The sequence below is a fragment of the Nelumbo nucifera genome, chromosome 1, assembly GCF_055504915.1.
Source record: "Nelumbo nucifera cultivar China Antique chromosome 1, China Antique-T2T, whole genome shotgun sequence".
NCBI lineage: Eukaryota > Viridiplantae > Streptophyta > Magnoliopsida > Proteales > Nelumbonaceae > Nelumbo > Nelumbo nucifera.
In genome coordinates, this window is record NC_142649.1 from 157,995,191 (window position 1) to 158,007,193 (window position 12,003).

Below are 12,003 nucleotides of genomic sequence, written 5' to 3' on the forward strand. Positions count from 1 at the left end.
TTGTTCTGAACTCCTATTAACGACTTTGTATCACTGAATTTGATAAGCACTTGCCCCCTGCCGGCCTAATAAGTTCCAATTTTATGATCATCCCTCCCCATGAAGCTCCAAAGCCACCAAAGAATAACAGATGCTGCCATTCTAAAAGTTGGTAATATGGTTTTAAAAGGCAAGCTTTGAAATGTGAAGCATATGGAATGAGGCAAGGTGCATATATTTTGCCTTAGGATGTATTTGAAAACAATGCAAACAAGTGTGAATATAAATATGTAGAATGTAAAATGGTTTATATAAATTGTAAAGTTGGGTTAGTTTTGTACTGATAAATTTATCTTCTTACCAAACAGACTTTTAGCTGTAATGGATGCAAACATGAATTTTCAATAAAGCATATTTTTTTTTTTTATCAAAAGCCCATTTGGATACAAATTTACTTCTTTTTTTATTGATGTGCTTTTACATCTTATTATCAATGTAAATATGTATTGGTATGTCATTTTTCAATGCATAAATATAATGTTGCCAAACATGGGCAAAAGTGAACCAGAATGCAAATTTACCCCGAATTGGGATTTACACTCCACTTGCATCATTTCCAAAGATAGACTTAAGGTTTATGAATTATTTTTTAGATAGAGGTGTAAACCTTAGCCTTAATGCGTAAGGCATAGAAAGACATGAGCCTCAATAACCATTGATTATAAAGTTAAAAAACTTCTACTTTTCTTTTCTTAAGTTCCAAACATATGAGAGGAGTCCTTTGCTAATCATGGGCCAAATCAAAAGAGTAAAATAAAAGGCAATGGGATAAATAGAGTTATTAGTTTCTCATAGGTTTTAGAAGAATTCAATGCAATAAGGTCCAAAAAGAACCTTCATCGTTCTCTCTTCATTATTGGTCAAATTAAGTGGGATTTTTTTTTTCTTTCCTTTTATTTTTTTTTACTTTTCGGATCCAGTCCTTGGTTTGCTATTTTTCTCGAGAAAATAGTCAAAATGCCATCTACCCTATTTTCACCTGTTGCTCCTCTTTTCCTTTTATTGGGTTTTTTATTGCTTAGATTTAATCAATTGAGTTGTTTCCCTTTTTTCTAAACTCTTAGGCAATTAGAAATTTAGTATCAATTATATATAATTCATTACATGATTCCATTAGTGAAAAACTTTTGATGATAGGGAATTTTTTAGTAATCTAAAACATTATGAATGATCATTTGAATAATTTGAGAAGTTTGAATCTTGAAACTTGAAATATAAAAGGTCTATGGTTGTTATCCAATTGGTTATTATTTTGTTGAAACGTTAAAAGCTTAAGACTCCTTGCTTATAGACTCCTTTTATTGTGTATACTTGTACTAACATTTTGTATTGCTTTATCATGTGTTCTTTTTATTGTTTATAAACTTTTTTTCTAACATTTTATATTGTTTTATCATTTATAAACTTTCTTTTTGAGGCTTACCTTCACCGTTTTGGGCCATTACATCTCAACTATGCCTTTAACGCTTTAGCCTTTTAAATCTTGTAATATGAGAGAAAGAAACAAGGGTGGAAAAAATAACTGAAATATTTCAGTTGTAAATATAGTGTCTATTTTACATTTGATGGACACTATAACTGCCTCTCAGCTCATTTGTTTGCACCTTTTGGTATAACGTCCATGTCTGATGCCCATCCATGTCTTAATGAGCTAAGTTGTGTTTCATAACTTTTTCTTAAAAAGATGACCTCACACTTTGACTAGTATTCAGTTTACGGTTCAATTTCATTTAGAGGGCAGAAAAGCAAATAAGCAAAATTTGTCTGTTCATGGTTCCAAAAAGGTTTGGTTCATGGTTCTGAAAAAAAAAAAAAAAGAATGGTTTGGTGCCATAACCATATTATATTTTTAATTGACATTTTTTTTAAATCATACAATACAAAATAGGTTGTTCTGTTAATGGTTTTTTTTTTTTTTGAATAAAGCCTAATTGGTGTTAGAGACACAATATGGTTGAGAAAGATATAAAAAAAAATGTGTTAGAAAAGGCCATTTTACTAGTCTTCCATAGGACTACTTGGGCATAAACCTAACCCAAAAGGTCGTGTTGGGTTGGGTAGGGTTTAGGAATGGCAGTGGGGTGGGATGGGGCACCCCCTCCCCATTCACGCCTTGTAGCCAAAATACCCTACTCCATCCCTACCTCATCCCTGGTGGCAGGGTGGATTCGGGGCAAGGCACTCACTCGGGGATGGGGAATCCTCAAAATTTTCCCGCTTTGATGCAACCATCTAAAAATATATCTAATTTAGCAATACTTTAGAAAGAGGGTTATAGGAATTTGGGGTATTTTTAGGAATTGGATTATAGAATTTGGGGGGACATTATAAAAATGGAATTATGGGATCCTAGGAATTTTAAGAAATTGGGGGAAACTTAGAGGTATTTTAGAAATTAATATTAAACTTAAGGATATTTTACTAGTTTACCATGGGGTTTGGGGACTTATATACAAACCCTATTCCCGCCTCGTGCCCAGTTCAGAGCAAAAATATTTTCTTTGCTCCCATTTCATCCCCATTTAAGATTAAGAAAAACCTACCCCATTTGAGGTGAGACGAATCAGGGGCCTGGTTTTACGGGAAAAATTGCCATCCCTACTCAAGTTGAAGTTTGGGTTCTTTTAACCTCAAACATTCACGGTGAAGGGTGGCCACCATTAAATCTTATTAAAATTTAATAAAAAAGTGACCTAGGTGGAGATATAAAAACCTTATAAAAGCTATAAAAGTTAATCCTCTCATCATAAAAAATGACTAAGGATTAAAAAAGTGGAAACAAAAAATATACTAAACTTTGAGGAAAGTGATACCGGATCTATCATCTATAAGAGCACACGGTACAACCATCGTCAAGGAACTAATTGAATATGAATTGGCTTAAGATTGAGGCTTTAGTCAATCCAATCCAACATGGGTCTAACTTAACTTCATATTTATATGCATAAATATGTATTTATGTTTGTAAGTACTTATGTATATATGTGTATATACATGTATATGTGCAATTTATGCATGCATAAACGTATGCATTATATATTTACAAGTGTGAAGGTGCGTGCTATGCATACAAGTAAGTCAATGTTTTAAAAAATGACCTGGAACCACAACCGTTCTGGCCACCGGTTTTTGGGTCAATGGTTTGATCGTTTGGTTCGGATGGATGACCCATTTTAACAAAGAATTTAAAAATTAAAAAAAGAATTAAAATAAAAATGGCAAAAAATTGTTGAACAAGTCGAACGGGTCCAGTTTGATCACCCAAATCAATGGGTCATTAACCGATTCAATAGTTTTTAGCCAGTGACCGGGTTTGGGGTAAAACAAAACCGATTGCCTGGACAGTTCTTGGGCCAAACAGTCCGACTGTACAGGTCAGTGGTGGTTTGAAAACCATGAAGTAAGTATAGATATGTATACCTATGTATGATTGTACGGGTCAAACGGTCCGACTGTACGGGTCTATACCAAAACTAAGGCATGCAAGTATGAAATTTATAATCGTATAGATATGTGTACCTACGTATGTGTATATATACTTGTGTATCCATATGTATGTCAACATCTTCAGTTTAAATGCAAGCTAGAAAAAGGTTTTAAAGCAAAATTTTTTTCAAAGCATGATAACTATTTTTTTGTGCATGTAATGATGCTAAAACTGAATTGATCTCAACTGTTAAGTCTAAGAAATAAGGACATTTGGCTAAAGGTAGTAAAGAAGTTGGGCCAACCTGAACCCAACACAACCCAACCTGAAATTTTTTGATTAAATTAGGGGTACAGTTGGGGGCTCAAGAGCTTAGGCTATGTGAAGGAAAAAGTAGGGAAAGGAAGGGAAATGTAGGAAAACCTATATTTAGGTTTCCCTACATTTTCCTTCAAACTAAACACAGCCTTAGGTTGGGTTAAACTTGCACCCCTAGCTAGTTTTTGGAACCATGAACTTCCAAAAACAGCAATAATATACAAAATGTTGTGTTCGTGAACCACATAAAACACAAACACAACCTTGAACCGAACACCCCCCACCAGAGTCGCACTCAAATCTTTTTTCAGAGTTCATCTTTACTAAATGCCACCTTAAATAATTTCCTACCCTTCCTTTCGGCCACAACAAAGTGTGAAATGGCTAACCCAGAATTTTTCATAGCTTTGACATTTCTCTATATTCGTTTCATCTTTAGCTCCTGTTGATTCATTCTAGCACCATACTTTTAGTATGTATTAGAGTATTATTTGATGCCATGGAAGTTTCGTTAAAGAAGGGGAATAAAAAGAAAAAGAAGGAGAATAAGTGAAGCCCTTTTGACTACCAAGTAATTAAGCGTTGTTAGGTTTATCTAAAAGAAGTCTCTTGCCCAACCAATAACTAACAGCCGAATAGATCAAAGCTAAGAAACGGAGAAATTTTTAGGATTCTTATGTTGATGTCCACAAATGGGGATGAGGTCTCTATAGGCTCATGTCCTTTACGAATTTGGGACTTTTGTTCAATTTCCACACCATTCTGTCAGCAGTGAATCTTTGAATGAAAATTTCTCCTTCTTTGGTTAGGCCGGCTATATATGCTATCAAAGTCGGCAACACATTCATGTACCAGTCAAGGTGGCATTCCTGCATCTTTGAATGAATATTTATTGTTTTTTAAATACTGATCAGATTCCAAAAATAATGGAAGAGAAAGAAAGACCTGGGGCTCTATTAAGAATGAATCTCAAGAAAATATATACTAGATTATACTTTAAAGCATAGTTTTTGAACTGCCGTTGACTTGGACGATCGGACCGTTCGGTTTGAGAACCGTTTAACTAGTTCCGTTTTATCCCAAACCTGGTCCTTGACAAAAAAAATCGTTGAATCGGTTAATGACCCATTGACTCGAGTGGTCAAACCGTTGACTCGTTCAGCAGATTTTGGCCTTTTTTATTTTTTATTATTTTCAATTTTTGTTATCAGAACGGATTATCCGTTTGAACTGGACGGTCAAACCATCAACCCGAAAACCGGTGGCCATAACGATTTCGTTTCTGAATCGTTTAATTAAAACCATGTTTTAAAGTGAATTATTTCAAAAGAATAAAAGAAGAAAAGTTGTAATGCTTAACGTTTTTTTTTTTTTTGCTTCTGTTATAATAAATAAATAGATAGATTAGAATGAAAGGAAGTGGTATTGCTCATAGTTACAAAGTTGTTAATTTAATCGCCATGCTTAGACTCTGTTTGTCTGTTTTTCCAATATCTTTATTTAGTGAATGCCATGATCATGTGATTTGGTGCTTAAAGGGACAAGGCCAATTCACCATTCATTATTTATCACTTATTAAAGTAGGATGAAAGTGATAATAACAGTAAAGGAGTTTTATTATTATTATTTTTTTGGGTAAAGTAGTAAAGGAGATCATAGGAGTACCTTTATCTCATTTAACTCGTTGGAAACTTAGAAAATGTCCATGAACTGAAGATAGTGTCCATTAATGATGAATATTAAATTAAGGGAGCACATGGGGTTGTCCAATTTGAAGGATTTCCATTATTTTCATGCTCGGGTTAGGGTCATAGTTCAAAATATTGATACTGTGGATACACAAAAATTGCATAACCAGAGTTTCTAATATATGATATGTTACATTTACAAATAAATATATTGGGGCAAATATTAACATTTGAACGTATTAAAAGTTTATAATTCTTAACAATAATGCTTACGCTAGTTGAAAAACCTGTATGTATCATATGATATGCATCCATACATTGCAATATTCTGAACTAGGGCTCAAGCCCATTCAAAATTTAACAAATGCCCAACCCAATCCAAATTGCACCCCTCGGTATGGGTTAGATCAAGTTAGGCAGTTCTCAATCAAAACTTAAACGGGTAAGGCTAACCCGGCCTAAAACACAAACCAAATGGCCTGAGCAGGTTGGCAAGTTTGGTCAATTAAAAATGCAAAAGCCCTAACCTTGAGGACCATATGTTATCTTTAAACTCTTTAAGGTAGAATTGCTTATGAAAGTGGGACCGGTGTAGCATCAGTTTTTTCATTTGATAAGTGTCAAAGAGAATCATGTCAATACAATACTGTGGGGTGTGGCGTAAAGTGGATTCCAATCTGATGTACAAGGCCAAAGCTCATTGAGACATAACCCATAGAATCCCAACTGTTTGAGCTTTAAAAGAAAAAAAATCTAGCATGATCAAAGTAATAAATACCCATAACACCCTGATTTAGAAAACTTCTTAAGTGGGTTCTTATATGGCCACAGAAAACCCTAGAGATGGGTCTGGTATTTATTATAAAGATAAGGTTGGTTGGAATATTGTGCCCCTTTTCATTCAAAGACAGTTAAGGTGGCCATATTTTGTCATGTGGGGGACAGAATCTTATGCATTAAACAAGGGCTCAAGCTTTTCCCCCACTTTCACCGCCCATTTTTCCCTTAATTTTAACTTGATATATACTTCGAATGCATATATTCCTCAAAAATATGTGAAAATTTGGGCCTTTAAAGCTAGTTGGGGGACTCTCCCATTTCATTCAAAAGAGAGAGTAGTCTGATGAGCATGGGGGGAGGAGGTGAACGAGAAGAAATTGAAGAGGTGAAGATGATGGATGTAGGTCTGAAGGACCTATCAAGAAAGCTTGAAGAGTTTGCCAAGGAGAGAGACTGGGAACAATACCACAGTCCTAGAAACCTTCTTCTTGCAATGGTAATTTTCTGTCACTTCCTCATGGTTGCACTCTTGATTCAGAGAGCTTAAGGGCACTGAGATATCCAGCTAGGGTGAATCCTTTTACCTCCTTGGATTGCAATATTCTAATGCTTGATGGATCTGTAGTGCCTTCTTTCATGATTCTCTTTTCATGCTCTCAATATATTGATTGGCTGCTTGCTCTTAATTTCTTGTTTACCTGTCATCACTAATCAGTCTTTTATAGTAATCTCTCTCTCTCTCTATATATATATAACATAAACACACAGCCACACAGGTTGGATGATATTATTCTCCTTAATGGTGTTCACCCTAGTATCAAAATAATCTCTTTGCATCTCTTAAAGGAAAAACAAAACAAAGGAGAAAATATTGATTTTAACAGATGCTTTATATCTCTTGGTCCTTTGCACATATTTGTGTCATTATTTTGGTAACTCTCTGATGCTAATATTACTATTATTGCCTATTGTCTGCTAGACCAAGGGCTTAGTGGAGTGTAGCCCTCCCCAAAACTCTAAAGCTCCCCTAACCCTGGTAAAAGATGGATCGATCCTAGGTCTCTACTGCAACCAGTTAGCCAGTTAGATTTCAACAGCAAGCTAGCTGGTACCTTCAAATTATATGTTGTTGTGTATGTACTACCCATTTTCCTTATTATTATTATTATTATTATTATTTGTGACAACTCTGTCATGGATGGGGGACAGTACAGGAAGCAACAGAGATGGGGTTAAAAGGAATCGTTTTTAGATATAAAGTAAAAGAATAAGAGCCCCAGAAGTAGCATAAGTTCCAGCATGTTTTCTGTGTTTCCACTTGAAAATGTCAGCCTTTGTTCCTCTTGTGCTTGGTTCATCCCCTCTTCTAGCAACAGACCAGACCACTAGTTCAAGATTCAAACTTGTGAAAGGACAACCCTTTCATTTCTGCCTCTTGTGACACGAGGCAAGTTTTCTTTGTTTCTAATACAAACTAGTAAAGGGGGTGTACCATAATTTTACTGCATGGCACATGTTAAAGATTGTCCTGTACTGATGTGGGGTTTTCTTCCTTTTTCTTTGTGGAGAGAGAGAGAGAGTAAAACCATGCTGGAAAAAGGTTTTCTAAGTGGGTTACTTAGATTTCTTCTGTTTAGGAGCATCTTATTTCATCCACTTGGAGGGATTGCATGGCTAATACAAAACCATCCATGAAATGGGGAGCATCTGATTGTCTGCTTTTTTCTCTACTTCTCCGTAGCTATGTTCTTCACTTCTCTAGTCCATGTCAGCTCCATGTGCAACTTTTTATTGGGCCTGGCCCACAAAGCAAGCCCTAGAACTTTCGGGTTTCTAATTACAAAGAATGTCCAAAAAAGAAAGAAATTGTTTCACCTTGTAGCAGGAGCCTTTAGGGTGAAGCCCCATTCATGGAGAATGATTTGGGAACTTTTGGTGACTATTTGTGTGCATATTTATGCATATTTTTCTTTCAGACAATATTGCCTTTTGGCATGATAATGATTATATTTGTTAAGTTGTTTTCCATCTTAATTTTGGGATAATATTGCCTTTTGTTTCATAGGTTGGTGAAGTTGGAGAGATCTCAGAAATATTCCAATGGATGGGTGAGGTGCCCAAGGGCTTACCAGATTGGAAGGAATCAGATAAGGAACATCTGGGAGAAGAATTGTCTGATGTACTGTTGTACCTTATCAGGCTTGCCGATATATGTGGCATTGATCTTGCAGATGCTGCCATTAAAAAGCTTGTTAAGAATGCCATCAAATACCCCAAGCCCCTTTAAGAATGACTAAGACTGGTGCTGCTGCAACTCATGTTTTTGCTAAGTTGATGGGGATATAGAACATTTTGTAATAAATTAATCTGGAAAAGTTAGCAAGGTTAATAAAAAATATCTATTTTTCCCCTAGATTTATTGTGATTCAGCCACTTCAATAATGATTTTCCCTCTTTTCTTCTTCTTTTAAACCCAAGTGTGGTGAATCATAGGGGCATAAGGAAGAAAAAACAGAGGATGTAATTTAAACAAAAATGATGTTGGTTTTCTTTTCTATGTTTTATTTACATATGGTGGGATAGGGGACTTTTGGAGGTAGAGCATAGCATTATTCAGGCTGATGGTACTAAGGGGTTGTTGGACAACGGCTGCAGTGGCTGAGCTGAATGGCTTATTACAATATTACTTAGTTTTAATGGATGGAATGATTCAATAATAAAATAAAATATTCAAGGGATATAGTAATCCACCCAACTTCAGCTAGAACTGCAAGTCAAGTACTTGACGAATTTCCATAGAAGTGGATCGAGCCATCGGGCCAAGCCCATTGAAATTTTAACAAATGTTTAACCCAAGTCTACCCAAATTGCAGCCCTAATTTTGGCTCCAGCTGTTAAGGAATTCACAGCCTTCTTAACAACTTATTCACTAAAAGACAAAGCAACAAGCCATTCAGTTCAGCCATTCCAATTACCATCAAACAGCCCCTAACTCGCTTGGTCCAGCCTGCAGATGGCTCAGTAACTGGGTCCTGTCCTCCCAAAAGTTAGGGAATCCGAAATGAGTTCAATTGGGCAGGAAAAAGTCATTTCAGTTCGTCCATTCCAGCCACTGTCAAACCCTTTTGTGCTTGGGAGAGGAATAACATTTTGAGTAGTAATTCAAACAGCTTAAATGCTTTTTGGGAGCCACCAGAACATGAGTAGGGAAATGGACAAACAGCCTTTAGCATGGCAATGAGGGAAGAACTTGTATCGCACAAGCTGAAGCTGTAACTTTTGGTATGACAGATGGGACTGCAAAAGGTAATCTTGGAAAGTGGCTACAATAAATTGGTTTCTTGTCTCACCACATCAATGAACAAATGTTCTAAGAAAGCATTCATTTTCTAGTCGTTTTAATTGCAACCAAATGGCGATAGGGCATGTTTAGGGAGGGTTTTGTAAGTTCTAGACTCTATCTGTATCCTTATACCCCCCAACCTGTATCCATCCAAAATTTGTAGCAGGTTGGGTTTTGACAATCCAAACCCTTTCTGTACATGAAAATACAAAACCCTCCCCAACCTACCCTCCCGCATTCAAGGGTAGAGGTAGGTTGGGTTTAGAACCCACATCTAATTTCTTATTATTTCTTGTTATATATAAGCAATAAATAAGTAAAATACACAAATAAACAACAAAAATTACAATTATTTAATTAAGAGATGTATAAAACACATAAACTATCAATTATTCTTAACATAAAATTCAACATATTATTAAATTCAAGGCCTAGTACATAAAGTTTATATGCTTTCCAACAATATGCGGGTTAGGGAGGGTCGGATTTAGCCTAATGTCGTACCCTACCCGTACCCGTACGGTTTGTAGAATCCCAAAACCTGTCTCCACCCCAAAACCCGTTCTTCAAGCAAGAAAACCCACTCCAATGGGGAGGGTAGGGGCGGGCACCCACCGAGTAGGGTAGAAATTGCCATCCCTTACCAAACACCATAAAATGACATTTTCCTCATGAAAGCCTTCTTGTTTTCCTTTATTTAAATGTAACTAAAGGCAACCTTTTTAGGGCTTTACTTGGTTCCTATGATGGTCAGACAAAAGCGTTCAACCACCTTTTGATTTCTCAATCTAAACCTTGAATTTTGAACCCTAATCCCCCGACCTCTAAACATAAACCCTAAAATTAATACTAAATAGACCTAGAAAAAAGTTGACCCAGCCCTCAAACCTGACTCAATCCAACTTGAAAAACTGGGTTAGGGTCTCATATTTATCTACATGAATTTAGGAATGACCCAACCCAACCAGGGAAAAAGCTGGATTGGGTTGGGTCATGGATCAACTTGTTGACCCGATTGTCATGTCTAATTGGGACTATTTATGTAATGTTAGGAGTTTCCACTCTTTATTCTTTACAATTTAGTTTTTACTATTTACTAGTAAATGTGTATGCATGTGGAAATTTTAAATTACAATAATAATAATAATAATAATAATAATAATAATAATAATAATTATTATTATTATTATTAACATTTTGTTAAATTTTGTATTCCATTATCATCATTAATGAAAACATTTTTTATTTTAACAATTATTTCTATTTAATATAATGAACATATAACATTATAGATGCTCCCAAATGTTTTCAACAAAATTTAGTACTTTTTCATTTTTTGTGCTCTATCTGTTTAAATATTTATTATTCAATTATGACATCATGAGTTGATTTGAAAAGCTAGATCACTCACCCACCATCTAGATAGGAAAATAGCTTTTCATTAAGATCAGTTTTAAATTATATATTTTGTTTACATTATATAAATAATTTTTGCTTATAACACTTAGTTTTTGTTTTATATAATTAATATATAATATTAGATATGTGCCCAAATTTTCTATATTTTTTATTTTCTTGTGGTTCTTTATATACTTTTTATTTTTTAAAAAAATATTACTTAACTATCACATCATTGGTTAATTCATTTGACTAAAATCACTAACCACCACCCAAAAAGGTAAATGGTTTGATTTCTAGGTTGACTTTAATTCTTGTATCACATTTTTATCATTGATAAAATTAATTTTTATGTATAATGCTTATTTTTGTTCAATATTATGAATGTATAATATTAGAGATGTACCAAATATTTTATTTTTTATAAATATATACCATCAGATATGTGTCCAAAATTTTTTCTAATTTTTTTATTTTATTTTTGTGACTCTTTGCATTTTCTATTTTTAAAAATTTTATTAGTTGACTGTGACATCATTTCTTTTCTAGTTTTTGCATTCTATTTCCATCATTAGTAATAATAGTTAATCCATATCATACCTATTGTTGTTTAGTATAGTGAATATATAATATTAGAGATATACCATTTTTTATTTTCTCTATTTTTATATTTTATTTACTTTTAATTTTTATTATTTAATTATAAAATTATTGGTTAATTTATTTGACCCAGATGGTTGAATTGCTTACCCACCATCAGGAGAGAAGAAAATGGTTTTATTTTCAAATTACTTTCAAAATATTTATTTTTATACTATTGAAAATAATGTTGTGGATTTAATGAATAGAATTTAATGATAAGAAAAATATATCTCAAATAAAGGATTTAATGAGAGAATATACCTTGGATGTGAGATTTAATGAAAGAGAATAGGAAAATGGTTTTATTTTCAATTCGTTTTAAATTTTATATTCTATTTCCATCATTAATAAAAAATATTTCTTATTTA

General features: G+C 34.1%; 1 protein-coding gene across 1 annotated transcript; it reads left to right on the forward strand.

Annotated features, from left to right (window-relative positions):
* The first annotated feature begins 6,487 nt into the window (after positions 1–6,487).
* Positions 6,488–8,665, forward strand: LOC104602822 (uncharacterized). The gene is made up of 2 exons (XM_010266655.3): positions 6,488–6,748; positions 8,318–8,665. The coding sequence occupies exons 1-2, from the start codon at positions 6,596–6,598 to the stop codon at positions 8,537–8,539; spliced, it is 375 nt and encodes a 124-aa protein (XP_010264957.1). The 5' UTR covers positions 6,488–6,595; the 3' UTR covers positions 8,540–8,665.
* Positions 8,666–12,003: the final 3,338 nt, after the last annotated feature.